Raw genomic sequence first — 23933 nt, forward strand, 5'->3', positions numbered from 1 at the left:
AATGATATTATCTCTGCCTAGTAACAGGAGAAAGTATGTCTCAAAGACACACTGATAACTCTTTAAAATATATTATTTCTAGAGGAAGAAAAAATAATAGCCAGGCACCAGTGGCTCAGGCCTGTAATCCTAGCTGAGGAGGCTGAGATCTAAGGACTGTAGTTAGAAGCCAGCCGAGGTAGGAATTGAGATTCTTTTTTCTTTCTTTCTAATTGTCAGGGCAATGTATAGTGGGGTTACAGTTATATTCGTCACAGAGTGTGTGCATTACTTCTTGCACACTGATACTCCTTTCTCATGTTTTTGTCCCCGTTTCCCTCCCCTCCACCTCTCCCAATCATCTTGTTTTCCCTGCTTTCCTTCCCTATTTCAAATAAATAAACATATATACAATATACCAGGTAACAAAGTGAGATTTTTATCTTCAATTAATCACAGAAAAAGCAGGAAGACACACTGCTGTGGCATAAGAATTCTACAACAGACCAAAACAAAAACAAATAAAATTACCAAAAATTTTGGCTGAGAGTGTTGGCATATTGTTAGAATGCTTGCCTAGCATGAATGAAGTCCTGGGTTCAATTCCTCAGTACCACATACATAGAAAAAGCCGGAAGTGGTGCTGTGGCTCAAGTGTGCTAGCATTGAGAAAACCCTAGGACAGTGCTCAGGTCCTGAGTTCAAGCGCCAGAACTGGCAAAAACAAAAACAAGAATTTAAAAATTTCTATGTATGTATGTATGTATGTATGTATGTATGTATGTATGTATGTATGTATTGCCAGTCCTGGAAACTGAACTCGGCATGAGCACTGACCTTGGGCTTTCTTAAGGCTAGAGCTCTACTACTTGAGCCACAGCACCACTTCTGGCTTTTTCTATGATGTGGTACTAAGGAATTGAACCCATGTCTTAATGCATGCTAGGCAAGCACTCTACCACTAAGGCAAACTCCTGGCCCAAATTTCTCTAATTTTTACTTTTTTTCTTTTTCCCTTTTCCCTCAGATTAGTGTAAAACCACTAGGGATTCTTACATGTAGTCCTGAGGCATTTATATAAGAAAAACCCATTCAGGTATCTGGCTTTCACAGTACACCTACTCACCATTATGTAGTTCTCCAGTGACAGTGCCTTCTCCCTGTGGGCTGCCATCTTGATCTCGCCATTTCCAATCAAGGCCTCTGATAACACGTGCACCTGGAACCATGTATTTCAGAACCTGTGAGCGTACTAAACGTCTCTGTCTTCTCAGATTAGCTTCTGCCTCCTTAGCTGCTTTCCCTGTAACAGAGAAATATAAACCAAGTCATGTGTTAGAAATACAATATAATTGTTTTTTTGGGAAAGTGACCATATTCTCTCTTTACCTAGTTGATCTTCACATACTCCATTCACAGTGCCATAAAGTTCAAATCCAGATAGTGAGAGGTAGTGTGTTTGACCACTAGCATTCTTCCCCATCTGTTTAATTCTCACATGTCGCCACCCTTGCTTTTCATCCTTTGGTGGATCAAGAGGCCAAGTTGCTGTTGATCTATATATATGGTTAAGGGGGAAAAAATGCTTTTAAAAAACAGGATGAAAAGGTTTTCAAAGCAAGGCACATTATTTATAGAACATAACTTTAGGAAGACCTTCCATATGTACTCAGTAACTTAAGGATCAAGAAACAAATGGGAAAAAATGTGAAGCCAGCAGATAAACTAAATGCTTAAATATGTATTTGAATACATTGTTTAAGATTAATATAGTTTGCAAATAAAATATATTTTCATGATGAAAAAAGTTTCTTTTTAAACTCATTATATACATACATATATTTATATTAGATGATATAGCAAAATTTAAAATTTTGAAGCCTGAAAAGTACATGCTAGTGCCAGTGGCTCATGCTTATATCCTAACTACTCAGGAAGCTGCATCCTGGAGGAATGAGGTCTTAAGCCAGCCAGTCAATTCCATCATTAAAATAACTAAAAGCAGGAGAGAGGTATGTCTTAAGTATTATACCACCAGCCACCCAAACCCAACAAGTATGAGGTCCTGAGTTCAAATCTAGTATAGAAGAAAGATGTAAAGTTGTAGAATATTACTTACTAATTAATACTAATGATAGAAAGCTCCTTCCAGGCTTGGGAATGTGGCTTAATGGTCGAGCTCTTGCCTAGCATGCATTAAACTCTGGGTTCAATTCCTCAGTATTACATAAACAGAAATAGTTAAAGTGGCATGTGGCACAAGTGGTAGAACACTAGCCTTGAGCGCTGACAGGATCAGGGACAAAGTACCAGAATTGGCAAAAAAAAAAAAAAAAAAAAAAGCCTTTCAGGCCAGGAGTTTGGCCTAGTGGTAGAGTGCTTACCTAGCATGCACAAAGACCTGGGTTCGATTCCTCGGTACCACATATATAGAAAAAAAAGCTGGAAGTGGTGCTGAGGCTCAGTGGTGAGCTCTAACCTTGAGAAAGTCCAAGGATAGTGCTCAGGCCCTGACCTCAAGCCCAGGACTGGAAAAAAAAAAAAAAAAGCCTTTCATAATTTAATTGTACATAATCTGTCCCTTGAAATATGCCATAATGAGCTAAATGGGCTCAACTAAAGCAAAATGGGCTAGATATAAGCCTCAAGTAGTAGCTTGCCTAGCAAGCCTGAGTTCAAATCCCAGTAATTCCAATGAATTAAAAAAAAAAAAGGCTAGCCACATACTACCAGTGGCTCAGTGGCTCATGATTATAATCCCATCATTGAGGTGGTAAAATTTGAGGATTATAATCTGAAATCAGTGCGGGCAGATATCCAATAAACCAACCAATAAAAAGCTGCAAGTAAAACAATGGGTCAAGTGGTATAGCACTAGCCTTAAGCAGAGAAGGAAAGAGACAGCACCCAGGCTCTGTGTACCAGTCTCAGGACCATCACAACAATCGACAACAACAAAAGGCCATTTTGTTCTATTAAATCTTGAAATAATATTACTGAATATATTAATAATTACTGTTAATCAAATATAAATAATATTATTAATGAGCTGGGATATAATTCAGCAGTAGTGTATGCACATAATCTGATTCCCAACAAAACGTGTGTGTGTGGGGGGGGAGGTGTCAATATGTAGAATTTAGTAGAAGACATATAAAAAATGTTAAGTCAGACTGTCAATATGTGAAATACTCATTTATGACTAGATGGGAGAATTTTAAGGAGCTAATTTCATATTTTACTTTCCATTTTGTACTATCTGCATACAGAGTCTTATAATAAATATGCTCAGCTTTCTACCAATAATTAACCTAAACTTTCTGACAAAATTTCAGTGAAGTTAGTACTTCTGGTATTTAGGGCTTAAACTACGGAGCTTTTAGTGCTTAAACTACAAAGCAAATGAATCAGTTGCAAAAGAATAGATAGCATGTTCCAGTATTTCACAAAGAAGAGTTAAGTATAAAACTAAACAAAACCTTTTACTAAGTTTCCCAATTTTGCAAAGACACCACAACTAACCCTGGTTCATTGAGACTGCAGTCATCAACATGGGTATACAAAGAAGTCCAGTTCTGTCCATCTTTGGATACCTGGAAAACCCAATTTCTCAGTGCAGATCTTCCATAACCACGAGCATGACGAAGTGTATATGCTGATGGTATCACCCAGAGGCCCAGGTCTATAGCAAACCAAGCATTCTTATCATCATTGCTATGACAATTTAAAGCTGAATTATCACGACTTAGTATGTCTTCCAATCGACCATATGGTAGATTCCTTCCTTCTGATGATGTAACTACTACAAGTCCATAGGCAGCAGGATTAACCCATTCATATGCAGTTCTGTCCCAAAATAAAAGAAAAGTAGAAAATTTAAACAACATTAAAGCAGTAGTTAGCATTCATACTAGTTAAAATACATTACTAGGGCTGGGAACGTGGCTTAGTGGTAGAATGCTTGCCTTAGCATGCATAAAGCCCTGAGTTATGATTCCTCAGTATCACCTAAGCAGAAAAAGCCAGAAGTGGCTCTGTGGTTCAAGTGCTAGAGTACTAGCCCTGTGTAAAAGTAGTTCAGAGACAATGCCCAGGCCCTGAGTTCAAGCCCCAGGACTGGCCAAAAAAAAAAAAAAAAAAATCTATATATCTAAAAATAAAATTCTATAATTAAGACACTGTTTTCTTTACTAAAAGTAATTTAATTTTATAAAATTCCTTAAAATAGGGCTGGGAATTGCCTACCAATTATGAAGCCCTGGGTTGGATTCCTTAGCATGATATAAATAGAAAAAAAGCTGGAAGTGGCACTATGGCTCAAGTGGTAGAGTGCTAGCCTTGAGTAAAAAGTAGCTCAGGTACTGTGCTCAGGCCCTGAGTTCAAGACCCAGGACTCGCACAAAAAAGAAAAAAAAATCTTAAACTAAATATGAGTACCTAATGATGTTATTTACTACCTAGAATTAGTTTCTAGATGAATAATGTCACCTAACAGAAACACTTACTTTGCATTTGTACCAATCCAGTAAATGATTCCATTTTCATCAAAATCATGCTGGTGTCTAAATATAAAATTTTGGCCTTCTCTTAGTTTTCGAACAAAAACAAATGAAGATCGGTCAAAATCATACCACTGCTTTGCTACCTAAACCAAAGAAAACATAGAAGACATTTCAATAAAGTATGTAATATTTTTTACCTCATTTCTTAAGGTCAACTATATAATTATTAGAACTGTTAGTTAAAAATATTTAAATGCCAGGCACTCATGGCTCATGCCTATAATCCCAGCTACTTAGGAGGCTGAGATCTGAGGATCATGGTTTAAAACCACAAAGGTAAATCCATAAGACAATTAGCTGTGGTTCAAGTGGCAAAGAGTTAGCTTTGAGCAAAAGAGCTCAGAAACAATGCAGGCCCTGAGCTCAAGTCCCAGGAGCAGCACACACGCAAAAAAGCAAAACAAAAAAAAATTGAAGTTAAAAAAATGATAACCCTTCTATAAAAAAAGAAAAAAAAGATCCCCTTGTACCAAACAGCAACAAAAAAGTTAAAACTGTTATGTTATATAATTATCTACCCATTAAATTAACTTACTTATCTTCTAGGTGCTGTTGACTCACACTTATAATTCTAGCTACCCAAGAGATAGAGACATGAGAACTCAAGTTTGAACTCATTCTAAAAGGTCCTTGAGACTGGGATCTCCAATTAACCAGCAAAAAGTGGGACTGGAAGGGTGGCTCAAAGCAGTAGAGGGCCAGCAATCAGCAAAACAGGAATGTAAGGCCCTAAAGTTCAAGTCTAGGCACTCACAAAAAAAAAATAAATAAGTAGATGAATAAATTATTCCTTTAATTATTCCTTTATTTTTAGGTATTTTTAACTATGTCAATATTATAAGCAGTAATAAATACAATACAGTATTTTTTTTTCGGTGGGTCATGGGGCTTGAACTCCTGTCCCTGAGCTCTTCAGCTCAAGGCTACCACCCTACTCGAGCCAAATTCCACTTCCTGTTTTCTAGAGGTTAATTGGAAATAAGAGTGTCAGGTCCTAAATTTTATGCCCGGGCTGGCTTTGAACCTTAATCCTCAGATCTCAGCCTCCTGAGTAACTAGGATTATAGGCATGAGCCACTGCGCCCGGCAATAAATGTCTTTACATAAGATATATTTTTATAAAATACCTTTATATAAAATATATCTTTTTTTTTTTTTGCCAGTCCTGGGCTTGAGCTCAGGGCCTGAGCACTGTCCTTGGACTTTCTCAAGGCTAGAGCTCTACCACTTGAGCCTCAGCACCATTTCTGGCTTTTTTCTACGTATGTGGTACCGAGGAATCGAACCCGGGTCTTCATGCATGCTAGGCAAGCACTTTAACCACTAGGCCAAACTCCCAGCCCTAAAATATATCTTTATGTAAAATTTATCTTAAAAAATACATTCCTAACTAGATTTATTGGGCCAAGTGCCAGTGGCCCAAACTCTGTAATCGTAATTTAGAAGGCTAGAATCCAGAGAATGGAGGTTCAAAGTCAGTCTAAACAAAAATGTTGATGAGACTCTACCTCCAAAATAACCACCAAAAGGGCAGACTGCAGATGTGACTCAACTGGTAGAAAGCTATCCAAGAAGGCGCAAGCCCTGACTTCAAATCTAGATACCTAGCCAGGAACTAATGGCTCATTCCTATAATCCTAGCTGCTCAGAAGTTTAGATGTGTGGGTTGCATTTTGAAGCCAGCCTACACAGATATATGTCCATGAGATTTAAATTCAGTTAACCAGCAAAAACCCAAAGTAGGAATGAGGTTCAAGTGGTAGAGCACCAGCTTAAGCAAGAAAACCAAGTAAGAGCTGGGTGACTCATGCCTGTAATCCTTGCTACTCAGGAGATTGAGATCTATTGATCACAGATTGAAAGCCAGCCTGAACAGGAAAGTTCATGAGATTCTTTTCTCCATTTAAGCCCCCCAAAATCAGAAGGGAGTTATGGTTCAAGTAGAAGAACACTAACTAGCCTTTAGTAGAAAAGCTCAGGGATAGTACCCAGAACCTAAGTTCAAAACTGGCACAAGAAGAAAAAAAGGAAAAAGAAACCAAGCAAGAGCCAAATGTCCAGAGTTCAAGCCCTAGCACTACTGCACACATTCACATACACCAACTAGTGGGACAGAAGGTGTGGCTCAAAGTGATTGTCAACCTACCAATTGTAGAGCACTGAGTTCAAATCCTAGTACTACTATCAAAAAATAAAAAAGGCAAACACAACCAGTGGTAGAGAAAAATGGAATTACTGGACCAAAAAGAACCAAGCTACAGTAAATAATACACTATGTCCTTGCCAGACAGAAACCCACCATCTTCAAGAGATACTGTTCTAGAGATTCTATAGTAGCTAATGGTTCCATCTTCAACATTCTGCCAGTCCGATCAATCAGTGCAGTTTCACCAGGTGCACGTTCCAAACGAAAACGCAATCTCCTTGTAAGTATCTGCATGAAAATGATAACTTTATTAGAAGCATAAAAATGATATATATCAAATAATCACAACAATTGAGTTTAAGAAGCATAACCATACTGGGATAAGCAATAAAATATTGTCATACATACATGAAGTAATGAACATATGCATATATATTTTATATATATTTATGTGTATACAATAACATACACACACACACACCTCCCGCTTACACCCCCCACCCCCGCCCCGGTCATGGAGCTTGAAATTTAGGGCCTAGGCACTGTCCCTGAGCTTTTCAAAAAAGCTCAAGGATAGCTAGGATTCTACCACTCTGAGCCACAGTGCCACTTCCAGTTTTCTGGTGGTTAATTGGAGATTCTTGCCTGGGCTGGCTTTGAACCATGATCCTCAGATGTCAGACTCCTGAGAAAGCATGAGCCACCAGCACCTGGATACACAAACACACACGTGCACATACACGGAAATATACGTGTGTGTGTGTGTGTGTGTGTGTGTGTGCGTGTGTGTGCGCGTGTGTGCGTGTGTGTGTGTTTAAAGGGTGGCTATCAGAAGTGAAGCTATGGATCAAGGGCACTAAACTCAGGGACAGCACTCAGGTCCCCATGTTCAAGCCCTAGGACCTGCATAAACTTACAAGTTTTCAGGAAAGTTTTTTTTTTTTTTTTTGCCAGTTGTGGGATTTGAACTCAGGGCCTGAGCACTGTCCTTGGACTTTTCTCAAGGCTAGAGCTCTACCACTTGAGCCACAGCACCACTTCCAGCTTTTTTCTATGTATCTGGTACCAAGGAATGGATCCCGGGCCTTCACACATGCTAGGCAAGTACTCTACTAGGCCAAACTCTTTAAGTGGGTAGTGAGCTTATTTAAAGTCAGATTATATGATCTATAATCAGCTTCTGCAATATAAAATTTCTTAGTTTAGTATATTTTAGTGAGAAACATACACAACCAATTATTTCAGTAAAGCTTCATTTCTATACAGATCTTATATACAGATCTAATTCCTATGCAAGCATAACTAAATATTTATGTGTGCTTTGGTATCATTTTAGACTACAAAATGACCAGAGGGCATGTTCCTGGCCTTCCCATTTTGGGATCTTGTACAATCTCCTGAAATAAAGCATACATAAGAGATGACGTTGGTGCTCCTATGATCATATAAACAGGACAGTTTCTAGTCTCTGAGACTATTCTCCAACTCATTTGTCTAATAAGGATCAAGCCAGGTGATGGTTGCTCATGTTTATAATTCTAGCTACTCTGAGATCTGAAAGTGTCAGTTCAAAGCCAGACAGGGCAGGAAAGTCTGTGAGACTCAAATCCAAGTACCAAAAAAAGTAGGAAGTGACGTTGTGGCTCAAGGGTAGAGTAATAACCCTGAGCCCAGTGCCCAGGCCCTCAGTTCAAATCCCAGAACTATTAAAGCAAGCTGGGTGCCAATGGTTTATAACTAGCTACTCTAGAGGCCAAAATCTAAGGACCATAGTTCAAAGCCAGACCAGGCAAGAAAGGCCAGGATACTCTTTATCTCCAATAAACTACTCAGAAAAAGCTAGAAGTAGAAATGTAGCTCAAGTGGTAGCGTGCTAGCTTGAGCCCAAAGAGCTCAGGTCCTGTGTTCAAGGCACAGGATTGAGAAATAAAGCTAAGGAAAAGCACATAGGTTCTGAGGTCAAGACCCAATATCTTACTGACATCAGAAAAAAGACTTCCTTAAAAAAAAAAAAATAAAGCAAATCACCATTCCTAATTCTTATGTTCATTCAGTAATACTAACTACTACTTTTCATACCTGGAGGTTATATGTGGATCCTGGTGTATCGTACAAATGGAGAGGTAGTCGTTCAATTGATTCTAGTACTGCTATTAGCTTTCGAATTAGTGCAACTGCTGGTCGACTGTGAAGAGAAAAATGTTAAAAATTTTGCATAATTACACATAAACAATCATGCAGGAACTACAATAAGCAACTTAACATAGTGTTCTGCTTTTTTCCAAAATGCAAAGAAACAATTTCGTCTTAGACTGCTACTGAGTAGTCAGTCAGTCAAAAGACACTCATAACAGTTTACTTCATTTAGGAATATTTTATTTTTTATTTTTATTTTTTTGCCAGTCCTAGGCTTGAGCTCAGGGCCTGAGCACTGTCCTTGGATTTTCTCAAGGCTAGAGCTCTACCACTTGAGCCTCAGCACCACTTCCGGCTTTTTTCTATGTATGTGGTACCGAGGAATCGAACCCGGGTCTTCGTGCATGCTAGGCAAGCACTTTAACCACTAGGCCAAACTCCCAGCCCCAGGAATATTTTATTTTTTAATTTTATTTATGTTTTTGCCAGTGCTGGGCCTTGAACCCAGGGCTTGAGCCCTTGGGTTTTCTCAAGGCTAACGCTCTACCACTTGAGCTATACCACCACTTTCAGCTTTTTCTATGTATGTAGTACTGAGGAATCTAGCCCCGGTCTTTGTGCATGCTAGACAAGTACTCTACCACTAGGCCAAACTCCCGGTCCAGGAAAATGCACTGTCCCTGATTCTTCAGCTCAAGGCTACCTCCCTACCCCTGGGCCTGGGCATTGTCCATGAGATCTATAACTCAAGGCTACCACCCTTCCTTTGAGCCAAGCCTCACTTCCCATTTTCTAGAGATTAATTGGAGATAAGGTCCTTTTGTGCCTGGGCAGGCTTTGAACCTTGATCCACAGATCTCAACCTCCTGAGTAGTTAGGATTACAGATATGAGCCACCATGCCTGGTGGAATATTTTATTTTTATAAATTAAAATTATCAATTACATTCAATACAGACAAACTAACATTTAAACAAGTTTATCATATTTGTTGCAAAAAATAAAAGCAGCAAAGTTTTCAGCAAAAAAAATTTGGTTGTATACCAAAATGTAAACTCAAAAAAACTTTTTTGGGAAGTAACTGAAAATTTAAAAAAACCTCTCTAACAACCATTTCACTTCAGGAAATTATGTAAAAAGATATTTCCATAAAGACAAGTATATTTAAATACTATTAGTAATTATTTCCAAGGTGCTAAAACATTTAATACAGTATAATTTTTGATAAACTACTATACAAAAAGATATAATAGGCTAGATATGATCACATACCTCTAACCTCAGCAACTCATGAAAGACTGAAAGATCACAAATTCAAGTTTAGCCTTCAGAAATCCTACCTCAGAAACACATTCATAAAAGGGCTGTGGATGTGGTCCAAGAAGTAAAGCACTTGTCCCGAATGTGTAAGGTTCTGTGTTCAATACCCATTATTACCAAAATAAGATATAAACAGATGTTAAGTACTCGCTAGAAACCAAGCTACTTGGATTTTACTTATAGAAAAATTTGAGCCCCCGGGCCGGGAATTTGGCCTAGTGGTTAAAGTGCTTGCCTAGCATGCACGAAGACCCGGGTTCGATTCCTCGGTACCACATAGATAGAAAAAGCCGGAAGTGGTGCTGAGGCTCAAGTGGTAGAGTTCTAGCCTTGAGAAAGTCCAAGGACAGTGCTCAGGCCCTGAGCTCAAGCCCAGGACTGGCAAAAAAAAAAAAGAAAAAAAGAAAAATTTGAGCCTGGCTGGTGCCTCTGATCATAGCAATAGAGATTACAAGGATCATGCTCTGAACACAGTCTGGACAAAATTTGTAAGACCCATCTCAAGCACCATCTAGAGGCAAGAGTGTATAAGTGTGATCCCAATTATGTAAGAGGTTGAAATCAGGAGGATCAAAATTCCATGCCAGCCTGGGCAGAGAAGTCTTGAGATTCCATCTCAACAGACATAAGCTGGAATTTAAAAAAAGAAGACACTTGGGGCCGGGAGTTTGGCCTAGTGGTAGAGTGCTTGCCTAACATGCATGAAAGCCCGGGTTCGATTCCTTGGTACCACATACATAGAAAAAAGCCAGAAGTGGTGCTGAGTCTCAGGTGGTAGAGCTCTAGCCTTGAGAAAGCCCAAGGACAGTGCTCAGGCCTTGAGCTCAAGCCCAGGACTGGCAAAAAAAAAAAAAAAAAAAAAAAGACCCTGGGCTGAGAGTGTGGCCTAATGGTAGAGTGCTTGCCTAGCATGCATGAAGACCCACGTTCAATTCCTTGGTACCACACACACAGAAAATGATAGACGTGGTGTTGTGGCTGAAGTGGTAGAGGGATAGCCTTGAGGAATGCCCAAAGATAGTGCTCAGGCCCTGAGTCCAAGCACCAGGACTGACAAAAAAAAGTAAGATCTTGAGGAGTTTGAAATTATAACTACTGAGGAATACAGTTCTGAGCTGAGCAGGGCAATAAAGTCCGTAAAACTTGCACCTTCAATTAACCACCAAAAAGCTGGAAGTAGAGCCGTGACCCCGAGGTAATGCACAACCTTTGAGCACAAATGCTCAGGGACAGCACCCAGATCCTGCGATCAAGCCTCAAGACCAACACACACACATAACACACAGACACAAAAGCAAGACACTTTCACAAAAATAAGCAAAGCAAAAAGGGCTGGGAGTATGGCTGAGTAACATCATAAATTTTATAGTACCACCAATAAATTTTTTCTACATTTAGTTTTTTTTTATTTTTAACAGCTTGCATTTTGTTAATTTCAATAGCTTGCATTATTAAAGAATATTTGGAGTATAATAACCATATTTTTCTGTGTATGACTTTATGTATCAACACATTATACAGTCTTGAAAACTATTACCATAAAATGATCATGAACTTATTCATCATCCTGGAATGAGTTCTCCAATTTGTTTGGGGCACCTTGTGTTTCCTGATGTCTGATATGCAGTATCCTAGTGGACTCGAGGTGTTAGTGGATGAGATCTCCAGCTGTCCTTGTACCCAAGGTCTGGGCAAGACCAGGAGGTGTTGTTCCTTAGGTTTCAAGTGGGAGGGGGGAATTTCCTATGATTTTAGGTTTGGATCCACACAGTTTATGTGCAAGGACATGGGAAGAATTCAGTTCTGCAGCCTTCCTGATATGGGATTGTGCCTGTTACTTAGATTCTCACTTTTACTGTAGTTGGGAAATACTTAAGTGGTTAAGTCCTCAAGTGAAAACATGAATTAGCTAATGAGGTAGGGTGTTTGTTTTGTTTTGTCTGTTTAATTTTTATTTTTGTGCCCAGTAAAATGTTCTGCCTTGTAAGACTGGAGTCTCTGTGGTTCACTTTCTAGCCTAGATTAGGAGGAGTGTGTGGGGGGGAGGTGGGGCATGTTTCTTTAGTTCACAGAAGTGGGATGGCTCTTAACTACATCCTTGGTTCTGCCAAGCTTGGGTAAGGGCTGTGTTCCCTTTTGTACTTCCACCTCTGGTACCACCTCCACGAGCCGGTGTACTCCTGTCTTATTATACAAGCAGTTTATGACCCTCTTTTTGGTGTCTATCTCTACATAATTATAGCTTGCTTGGTGTGACACTCCAGACTCCGAGTGCCTAAGGGGAATCTTAAAACTGCTTTTTTTGAAGAGAGCTTAGTTTGTTCCCTGGTCTCATTCTGCCATCTCCTATCTTCACCTCTTACTTTTAAAAAAAAAATTTTTTTTGTGATTAATAGAAGGGTTACATTATATTCACCAGATAAAAGGTGCATAACTTCACGAACATTGATACTCTTTCTCATGACACCCCAATAAATTTTATAGCCTCAAAAGTGAGGCAAAATAGTATAATATACAAAGACTCAACTTTAGGCAATTCAATCCAAAAGACTGGACTATTCGTTTTTTTGTTTTTGTTTTTGAGGGGTAGGATGAACAGTAGTACACTTCAAGTTAAGGCCCTGTACTTCCTAGACAAGTGCTCTATCATATCAACCAAGCCTTGTCTTCTAAATTTTCATTTTGCAGTAGGCTCTTTTTGCTGCAGACGGTTTGAACTACAATTCCATCCTCTTTATTTAGCTAGAATAAGAGTGTGCTACTATTTTTTACTGGCTAAGATGGGATCTTCAAGCTTTTCCACAAGTTGTCTACAAACAGTGATCTGCCTGATCTCACTCTTCCAAATAGTAAGGATTACAGTGTGAGCCAGTGCCCTAGCATGTCAATCTATTTCTCTGTTTTTTGTGTTGGTACTGGGGGATGAACTTGGTTCTGCTTTTGTGTATTTAGCTGGTACTCTACACTTGAGCCATAGCTCCAGTCCAGCATTTCTGCCAATTAACACAAGATGGAATTGAGTCAAACCATGATCCCCCAACTTTCACATCCCTGAGTAGCTAAGATTACATTGTGAACCACCAACACCTGGATAGACAATTTCTTTGTATCAATACCTAGATTAGTTATTATTTTCCCCTATATTTTAAATAAAATGATAGCATATCATTTCATCCAGAATTAAGTAGTAACTTTATCACACAGAGCTAAGAATGATTACTTAATGGCTTCAAATTAAATTTGGCCACTTTTCATATTTTCAAAGCTGGCCTCAAATTTCCTATATAGTTCACTTTTGTCTTAAGGAAATAGGTACTTAACAGTAAGTGACCAACTGTATTCATACCAAACTTGTTAGTTAAACTGTTTTATTGTATTAGATTAAAAGAATTTTCAAAAAGTTCCCTAACACATTTATGAGCTATGTATAACTCTACTTTTAACTCTTATAAAATAAAGAGAAATTGATTAAGAGTTCCTTTTCTGTAAATAAACTGTTAATTTAGGGAAGTATACAAACTGAAAATATTTCAAACATCAAATTCAATAAAATATAGGATTTATGTTTGGACTTGGGTGCTGAGGACTGAACCAAGGGCCTTATATATGCTAATAAGCACATTAATATATATTCCCAGGCCCTGGTTTTTACCTTTCATCATCTTCATTTTCACTAAAGGCTGTTTTGAAAACATTTATTCTTTCTACCAGTTGACTACAATCTTGCTTCATATCCAAATCCATGCTCTAAAAACAAAAGTAGAAAGAACAAAGAAGTTTTTATGTATCTTGGTTAAATTTGCCAGCAATTCATGTAATAGTATATATTAACATGTAATTTTTTCAAGTCATTAGTAAGTACAACTTGGGTAAAATCATTAACTGTATATTTCATCAAAATTCTTTTTACTGTATGGTCAGCAGCCTATAATTAGCATATAGGTTTTTCCTTTCTTCAATAATATAAGACAGTCAGCAACCCCACTGCTAAATCCATGTTCCCCAAAGTAGGCACAATGATTCCTTATTACATAAGTATTTTCCATTTTTATAGGATTGACTTCATCAAGTCCAAGGGGAAAAAAAAAAACCCAAATGTTCACAAAGGTTACAAATATAATTTATGATTTTAGTTAACAGAATAAATGTAAATGGTAAAACCCACAAAATTCATTGAAGTTAAAGTAAACTTTGGGCCTGGGGGCTGTCCCTGAGCTCTTCAGCTCAAGGCTACCTCCCTACCCCTTGAGGCATAGTGCCACTTCCAGTTTTCTAGTGGTTAGTTGGAGATAAGAGTCTCATGGACTTTAGTGCCTAGGCTGGCTTGGAACCAGGATCCTCAGATCTCAGCCTCCTGAATAGATAGGATTATAGGCGTGAGCCAGCATGCCCAGTTAAACTTTAAGATTTAAAAGTTTATAATCACATATTAATAATAAAAATTACAATGTCAAGAAATGAAACATGAAGAAATATTTTCTTCATTAATGTACAAGAAAAAAATTTTTTAACCAGTCCTAAGACTTGAACTCAGGCTTGGATGCTGTTCCCGAGGCTTCCTATTCAAGTATAGCACTTTACCACTTAAGTCATAGCTCCATTTCTACTTTTCTGGTGGTTAATTAAATATAAGAGAAGCTGGGAATGTGGCTTAGTGGTAGAGTGCTTGCCTGGCATGCATGAAGCCCTGGGTTCAATTCCTCAGAACCACATAAACAAACAAAGAGCTGGAAGTGATGCTGTGGCTCTAAGTGTAGAGTGCCTTAAGAAAGCTCAGGGACAGTACTGAGTCCTTGAGTTCAAGCCCTAGGACTGGCAAAAACAAACAAAACAAAACAAAACAAAAAACCCAGTAAGAGTCTCATGGATTTTTTTTTTCCTTTTCTTTTTTTTTTGGCCAGTCCTGGGCTTGAGCTCAGGGCCTGAGCACTGTCCTTGGACTTTCTCAAGGCTAGAGCTCTACCACTTGAGCCTCAGCACCACTTCCAGCTTTTTTCTATGCATGTGGTACTGAGGAATCGAACCCGGGTCTTCATGCATGCTAGGCAAGCACTCTACCACTAGGCTAAACTCCCAGCCCCTCATGGATTTTTTTTACCCAGGCTGGCTTTGAACCATGATGGTAGATCTCAGCCTCCTAATTTAGGTGTGAGCCACCAGTGGTGGCAGGAAAATATTTTAGTAAAATAAAGTTATTCAAATGAAAAATAAGGTCATTAAACACCTGCCAAATATTCACATGAAACTGCTAAACTTTTTTTGTTGATGAAGGAATTTTATGCATACTATTTAGGTAGAAAATTATAAAATAGGATTATAGGATATAATTAGTATATTTTAATGTAACTTAGGAAATTAAAGCAGGGAATTATGTTAGCACTTTTTAAAAAAGCAGTTTACATATCAAAATACTGAGTAAAACAAGGAAAGGTAGAAATCTGACTTTGTCTGGTTCAGCTGGTTTAAAGTAATTATATAACTTAAAGGTTAGCAGAATAAGAAATATTAACATTCACTCTTTGTTCACTGACAAAAGCAATTGAAAATTTGCTATCAAAAATGAGGCTACAAATAATTTTTAAACCTACATCATTATTCTTTTGAATGAGAAGGGAAAAGCAAAAGAAGTTTATTCTGAATAAAATTATGGTGCAGCAAAAGGGTGAAAAAGGAGCAATAGGAAAGTAAAACAAGTTCAGTTGAGGGGATAGCTATCAGTGGGAAAAGGGAGAATTAACAACAAATGTAAACAAGAATAAATATGGTCATAGTTTGTTTAAATGTATAAAAACAGAACATACTTCTGAGATGGCTTTAATATGCAGGGCATGATATAAGGAAGAATGATATAGGTGGAATACAGTTGACCATGATTAACTGTCTATATACATGTGTCACAATAATACCTCTTTGTACAACTGTGTAAGATTTTTATAAGCTACATTATACTTTCATTTTTGCAGTACTTAATAAACTTACATTGTTTAAAACAGTAAGAAGTGCTTGTACTAAACCACTACTGCACATTTCATATGGTGAAATTGTATTTTCATCCTTCAAAAGTACAATTAGGTTTTCTAAAGCTGTCTTCATTAAATCTCGCCAAGTGTTCTCACCTTCAATACACTAAAAGAAAAAAATGAAAGCAATTTTTTAAAACAATAGCCCTTAAAATAACATCAGAATAATGTTCACAAAGATAATGTAAAGACTAAACAAAATTAAAAGTTAGAATTATTATAGGTAATTTATCTCTTCCATAGGGTTAGCAAACTTTCTTATAAGGGCCACTAAATAGTCTATGCTTTGCTGGCCAGATACTATCTGTTATTATTCAACTCCACTTTTTTGGGGGGTCAGTCGAGGGACTTGAACTCTGAGCCTGGGTGTTGTCCTTGAACTCTTCAGCTCAAGGCTACCGCCCGACTCCTTAAGCCACAGTGCTATTTACGGTTTTCTAGTGCCTAAATGGAGATAAAGAGTCTCACAGACTTTAGATCTTCGGACTGGCTTTGAACTACAATCCTCAGATCTCAGCCTCCTGAGTAACTAGGATTACAGGCATGAGCCACTGCACTGCCCAGCTTCAACTCCACTTTTGAAACATGAAAGAAGTCATATAAAATACATAAATTACATAAATGTGTAAAGTATTATGGGTCACTGAAATTTGGCTTTCATGTCAGTTTCGTGTGTTATGAAATATTTTTCTTCAATTGACTCCCCAATCACGTAAAATACTTTTTATTTTATTTTATTTTAAAATTTTTCCAGTCCTAAGGCTTGAGCTCAGGGTCTAGGCCCTGTCCTTGAGCTTTCTCAAGGCCTGCACTCTATATTTGAGCCACAGCACCACTTCTGGCAACAAGGAACTGAAGCCAGGGTTTTGTGTATGCTAGGGACGCACTCTATCACTAAGCCATACTCTTGGCCCTAATTTTTTAAATTAGCTTTTCCTATGTGAGCAGAAAATGCCTGTCTTTTTTTAATTTCTCACTACTCTACCGTTACATTTTAAAAATCACTGTTAAAAAAAAAAATTAAAGGGGCCGGGAGTTTGGCCTAGTGGTTAAAGTGCTTGCCTAACATGCATGAAGACCCGGGTTCGATTCCTCGGTACCACATACATAGAAAAAAGCTGGAAGTGGTGCTGAGGCTCAAGTGGTAGAGCTCTAGCCTTGAGAAAGTCCAAGGCTAGTGCTCAGGCCCTGAGCTCAAGCCCAGGACTGGCAAAAAAAAAAAAAAAAAAAAAAAAAAATCACTGTTAAAATGTCCATACAAACACAAATAAATAAATTATTGCCTTATAAAGCTACTGAAAATCAGATGGCAGGCCAGATTCATTGGGCATCAAAAATTAAGTGGATGAGAATAGTCAAGATGGCACATATGGGCCAGGAGTTTGGCCTAATGGTAGAGTGCCTGTCTAGCATGCGCGAAGATCCGGGTTCAACTCCTTAGTACCCCATACATAGAAAAGCCAGAAATGGTGATATGGCTCAAGTTGTAGAGCTCTAGCCTTGAGAAAGCCCAAGGAAAGAACTCCGGCCCTGAGTTCAAGCTCCAGGACAGGCAAAAAAATAAAAATAAATGAAAGATGGCACATATCTGTAATCTCTACACTGAAGGTCAACCTAGAGTGTGAGGTCAGACTTAGAATCTGGTAAGATCTCATCTCAAAACAAACAACAACAACAAAAACAACATACTTGTCTATTAGTATGAAGCTCCCAAGATGATTCTAACTGAGTTGCTATGTTTCTCAGTGTTACCACTACTCCTCGAGGCATGCTTTCAACAGCTTTAAAGTGGTCATCATATAAATCTCGAGCCATAGTTCGTACCTATACCAAAAGAGAAAAAAGAAAATGTGAATTTTCAATACAATTAACAATGTTTGTTACAAACTCTTCCCTTTTAAATATCAGTGCATGATTTTAAATAATAAGGTTTTTGAGGCTGAGGATACAGCCCAGTGGTAGACAGTTTACCTACAATGTGTGAGTCACACCCAGTGTTCAATCCCAAGCACTACAACAAGCAACAAGGATGTTTATTAACTTCTAAAAAAAAGTTACTACTCCTGGACTGCGAGTCTGGCCTAGTGGTAGAGTGCTTGCCTAGCATGCACAAAGACCCAGGTTTAATTCCTTAGTACCACATACTTAGAAAAAAGCTGGAAGTGGTACTGTGGCTCAAATGGTAGAGCACAAGACTTGAGAAACCCAAGGACAATGCTCAGGCCCTGAGTTCAAAGCCCAGGACTGGCCAAAAAAAAAAAAAAAAAAAAGGTTACTACTCCTACTTATATATGCCAAAGGCTTTGATGATTAAAAGGGTACTCTAGTAGATTTCAAGTATTTACTAAAATAACTTTTTTTTGGGGGGGGGACATTATCATGAAAACTAAGTACTTACTACTTACTGTAGTTGTCCCTCCTTATAATTGCAGTTCATTTACTGTAGCTGTACTGCTTTTGTTGTTTGTTTTTTTCTGGCCAGACCTGGGCCTTGAACTCAGGGCCTGGGCACTGTCCTTGGGCTTTCTCAAGGCTGGTACTGTACCGCTTGAGCCACAGCACCACTTCTGGCCTTTTCTGGGTATGTGGTACCAGGAATCGAACCCAGGGCTTTTGTGCATGCTAAGGCACTCTACAGTAGACCACACTCCTGGCCTGTGGCTTTACTTTATCACATTATCTAAAAAATATAAGATAAAATAGTGATCCCTCACCTATTCCAGGAGTTACATTCCAAAGACTTCCTTGACAGAAGAAAATCCATGAAGCAGCAATAAATGAATCATGAGATACAGAGGGACGCATTGCTACTTTGTGAATTTTTACCTATCATGGGGACGGGCGGGGGGGGGGGGGGGTTGTTGAAGGATCACTGTATATTTTAAATAAAGTTACAAATTACGTAAAAGATCATTATTTAACTACTTCTAACTGGGTCTATCAAAGTTGACCCCCCCCACTTTTTTTTTAAGCATTCTAGGACCCAACTAAGGTTTCTAATATTAGTCACACAGAGTATAGACATCATTCATAATTTTACATATTTTAGTACAAGAAAGAATACTTCTGATACTGATACTTCTGTATACTACTGATCAATCACTGAAGTTAAAATAAAAACATCTGAAAGAAACACCAATATATTTTCTAATTTAAGGTAAGGTCTGATGAAATTTAGCACATACTACTATTTACTATTTATGTTTCAGTAACATAAACTTAGAGTATATTTCTTTGCACTTTAATCACAAACTCATAACTTTAATGTAACAGAAAAAAAATCTCATCTTCCTAAACTATTTACTGACAATTTTTCATCCTATTTTGGTATATCCTATACAATTTATAAGTAAACCTAAACTTAAACTAGTAGCTGAGTGGGCCAGGAGTTTGACCTAATGTATAGTGCTTGCCTAGCATGCACAAAGACCTGGGGGTTCAATTCCTAGGTACCACATACATAGAAAAAGCCAGAAGTGGTACTGTGGCTCAAGTGGTTGAGTTCTAGCCTTGAGAAAACCCAAGGACAGTGCTCAGACCCTGAGCCCAAGCCTGGGACTGGCAATAAACACAAACACAAACACAAACACACACACACACACACACTAAAAAAAAAATACTAATAGTTCGGATGGGAGTGTGGCTTAGTGGTAGAGTGCTTGCCTAAGCATGCACAAAATCCCTGGGTTCAATTCCTTGGTACCACACACACAGAAAAGGTTCGACGTTCGACGTGGTGCTGTGGCTGAAGTGGTAGAGTGCTAGCCCCAAGACTGGCAAAACAAACAAACAAACCCACTAATAGTTAATTTCCTTTAATGCAGAGTCGGGGCTGGGTGTCATCCTAGGGCTTGAACTTAGGGACTGGTTAATCTCTGAGCTTTTTTGCTCCAGGCTAGTACTTTACCTCACTTGAGCCACAACTCCACCTCCAGCCATTTTTTTTTTTTTTCCCCAGTTCTGGGCTTGAGCTCAGGGCCTGAGCACTATCCTTGGACTTTCTCAAGGCTCTACCACTTGAGCCTCAGCACCACTCTGGCTTTTTTCTATGTATGTGGTACCGAGGAATTGAACCTGGGCCTTTGTACATGCTAGGCAAGCACTCTACCACTAGGCTAAACTCCTGGCCCATTAGCCATCTTTTTTTTAAAGTGGTTACTTGGAGGTGATACTCTCATGGACTTTCTTGCTGGGTTGGCTTCAGATCTCAGCCTCCTGGAAGAACTAAGATTAGGCATGATACACACGTAGTAAATTCTACCGGTCCCTGGGTTTGATCCTCAACATTCTTTATTTAAGAGTATATTTATAATACTGTTTCTTTTTGTCATATTTTTGTTTGGCTTTAAGAAAAACAAAAATTTAAGGGTGAGACAAGGATCTTACTGATCAGTCACCTGTTATGGAATTTTACTTCTCTTTATAGAATTTTACTTCTCTTAGTCGACATATTCAACATACAGACTAAGCATCCAAAATCTGAAATTTTTATGTACCACCCCCATAATACAAGGGCAAAAATTCCACTTTGTGTTATATATATGTGCTATATATGTGTGTGTATGTGTGTGTGTGTGTGTGTGTGTGTGTGTGTGTGTGTATGTGTGTGTGTGTATGTGTGTGTATTTGGCTTATATAAGTATTATATAAAATTATGTATAGATTAATTAACTTCAGACTGAGGTATGTATGAAACGCAAATAAATTGTATTTTGTTTTTGTCTGCAGCACTGGGAAACCATCTCAGTGGCAAGAACTATACTACTGAGTTATACCTCCATCTCAAAAATATTGTGTTTAGACTCAAGACCCAACTTCAAGGTATCTTATTATGAACATATAAAATTTCCAAGATCATAAGAAATTTTAAACACATTTGGTTAAAATACTCTTATGTTACTGGGTGCTGGTGGCTCATATCTGCAATCCCAGCTATTCAGAAATATAATACTGAGGTTCAAAGTCAGCCCAGGCATAAATGCATGAGGTTTTTATCTCTAATTAACTAGCAAAAAGCCAAAAGCAGAGGTACTGCTTAAGTGGCAGGGCACCAGTCTGGAGAAAAACAAAAACAAAAACAGGAGGCCCCGAGTTCAAGCACTAGTAATGGCAAGGAAAAAAAAAAAAAAAAAAGCCAGGCACCAATGTCTTAGAAGAGATCTCAGGATGACAATCTAAATCTAGCCCAGACAGGAAAGTCCATGTGGTTCAAGTGGTTGAGTATCAGCCTTAAGCAAAACAGCTCAGGGACAGCACCCTGGCGCTAAATTCAAGTCCCAGGACCCCCTAACACAAAAACCACCGCCTACTTTAAAAATCCTATAATCTGGCCGGGAGTTTGGCCTAGTGGTAGAGTGCTTGCTTAGCATGCACAAAGACCTGGGTTCGATTCCTTGGTACCACACACTTAGAAAAAGCCGGAAGTGGTGCTGAGGCTCAAGTGGTAGAGCTCTAGCCTTAAGAAAAATCCAAGGACAGTGCTCAGGCCTGAGCTTAAGCCCAGGACTGGCAGAAAAAAAAAAAAAAATCCTATAATCTATCAAAAATTTACCGTCAGGGGCTGGAAACGTGGCTTAATCGTAGACTACTTGCCTAATATGCATGAAGCCCTGAGTTCAATTCATCAGTACCACATAAATGGAAAAAACTGGAAGTGATGCTATAGCTCAAGTGGTAGAGTGGTAGCCTTAAGCAAAAGCAACTCAAGGATAGTGCCCAGGCTCTGAGTTCAAGCCCCAGGACTGGGAAAAAAAAATTATCAACTCACTATAAAAAAGAAAGAAATTACATTTCACAAATATACCTTTTGCTTTGTTTTTTCCAACTTAGATTTCAGTTTTCTGCCTCTTTTGCCAGTCCAGCCAGTTACAAATTCAGAACCTGGGGTAGGGACAATAAAAATTTTTTTTTTCACAGAACATACTTTATTACAATTTAACATATTCACTTATTCTTACTTGCTAAATTTACAATAGGTATATGCTTACCCAGAGAAGTTTCTGCAGTAAATGAATGTTTGGTTCCTCTATTAGATTCAAATACAAAGCCAGGTAAATCTTCTTTCAATATTGTAGCTTGCTGACCATCTGAGTTATGAATAGCAATTTCTCCTTCTTTTAAGCAAGTTAGTGACCAATTCCCAACAGTAAGTTTAGTGGGTCCTGGCGCTGACAATATAGGTTGACTTGAAGTAGATGGCTTTACTTGCCCTCGAGCTCTCTGTAGCTTCTCTAAGAATTCACTTCTGCTCTCTATAAAGACAAAATATTGCTTTAAAAAATTTCAATCCTTTCAACTATTTCTGAAAACACAAATTCCCTATTAGGGGTTAGGGTATATACTTCAGTGGTAGAGTGCTTGCCCAACACATGCAAGGAAGGTCCAGGGTACCACAAATAAGAAAAACCAGAAATTATTAATATAGATTTCATGTAATATTAGTTAGTACCTCTTACAGGTCTGACCTATCAATCTATTTAGGTTGCACACAATTAAAGTTATACATTGCCAGGTATCAATGTTACATGCCTGTAATTCTACATATTCAAGAGGCTGAGATCTGAGAATCACAGTGTGAAGACAGCCAGGGCAGGAAAGTCCCTAAGATTCTTATTCCAGTTAAGCACCGAAAAGTTGGAATTGGAGCTGTGGATCCAGTGGTAGAGTGCTAGGCTTTGAGTACAAAAGCTCAGGAATACTGCACTGAATTCAAGCCCAGGATCGGCAGAAAACAGTAACAAAAGGTAGATATAACATATGTTTATAGTTCAATAATTTTTCTTATAAAATTGTTCCTATAATTATAAAAAATGTGCCACTTTGATGACAATATTAGCAAAAACATGAGCAGCAAAATGAATTTTAAAAGACATTATTTTATTTGAAAGAAAGTATTACCTGAACTATCTGATCCACCTTCAGGGCTACCACTCGAATACATGGTAGCAAGTTTTCCATCCAGGATAAATCTGAACCATCCATTACTGCCATTAGATAATTCCAAGGCTGCAGCATCACTCCAAATATATAAGCAGTCCCTTCCCCTAATGATTGACCAGTCTCTCCAATGATAGGGTTTACCTTGCTGCAATTCTTTAGCATCTTCCTGTGGTTCATCTTCCTGTGTAGAATTATTCAGTAAGATAATTGTTATTTCAAATACAACTATTTTTTAATGAATATGAATTAAACTTAAAATTTAAATACCCTATATATAAATACCCATATGTCTGTAATTTCATGTATATCATAGCTAATTACAAAGGTCTAAATATCAAAAATCCTGCCAGGCACTGCTGGCTGCGTAGGAGGCTGAGATCTGAGGAACACAGCTCAAAGCCAGCAAAGGCAGGAAAGTCCATGAAACACTTATCTCCAATGAACTAAATAGCCAAAAAGTGGAGTGTGGCTCAAGTGGTAGAGCACTAGCCCTGAGCAAAAGCAGCTCAAGGGCAGCTCTAAGGGCACTAAGTTCAAGCCCCAGGACCAGCACAAAAATACAAAACTCCTGGTGGGGAGTTTGGCCTAGTGGTAGAGTGCCTAGCATGCACCAAGACCTGGGTTGGATTCCTTGGTATCACATATATAGAAAAGCCAGAACTGGTGCTATGGCTCAAATGGTAGAGCACTAACCTTGAGGAAAGCCTAACAACAATGCTCAGGCCCTGAGTTCAGTCCCCAGGACTGACAATAAATAAATATCCTAAAAATGTTAAGAAAAATCATATGAATATATCATGTCTAGGAATAGTGGGAAAGATAATGAATTAAG

General features: G+C 38.3%; 1 protein-coding gene across 5 annotated transcripts in view; it reads right to left on the reverse strand.

Moving 5' to 3' along the window:
• Nucleotides 1-23933, reverse strand: part of Hectd1 (HECT domain E3 ubiquitin protein ligase 1) — a 95332-nt gene that overhangs the window by 37726 nt on the left and 33673 nt on the right. For all 5 annotated transcript variants that reach the window (XM_090345347.1, XM_090345349.1, XM_090345351.1 and 2 more), the window contains 12 exons: nucleotides 23060-23282; nucleotides 22150-22413; nucleotides 21966-22042; nucleotides 17852-17986; nucleotides 16122-16268; nucleotides 13795-13889; nucleotides 8767-8872; nucleotides 6841-6975; nucleotides 4485-4624; nucleotides 3502-3825; nucleotides 1369-1535; nucleotides 1106-1282 (listed from right to left, as the gene is read on the reverse strand). In XM_090345347.1, the coding sequence (XP_090201473.1) occupies nucleotides 1106-1282; nucleotides 1369-1535; nucleotides 3502-3825; nucleotides 4485-4624; nucleotides 6841-6975; nucleotides 8767-8872; nucleotides 13795-13889; nucleotides 16122-16268; nucleotides 17852-17986; nucleotides 21966-22042; nucleotides 22150-22413; nucleotides 23060-23282 (1990 nt within the window). The remainder of the gene's footprint in view (nucleotides 1-1105; nucleotides 1283-1368; nucleotides 1536-3501; nucleotides 3826-4484; nucleotides 4625-6840; nucleotides 6976-8766; nucleotides 8873-13794; nucleotides 13890-16121; nucleotides 16269-17851; nucleotides 17987-21965; nucleotides 22043-22149; nucleotides 22414-23059; nucleotides 23283-23933) is intronic.

The sequence above is a fragment of the Megascapheus bottae genome, chromosome 14 (genome assembly GCF_031878675.1).
Source record: "Megascapheus bottae isolate mThoBot1 chromosome 14, mThoBot2.hap1, whole genome shotgun sequence".
Lineage (NCBI taxonomy): Eukaryota > Metazoa > Chordata > Mammalia > Rodentia > Geomyidae > Megascapheus > Megascapheus bottae.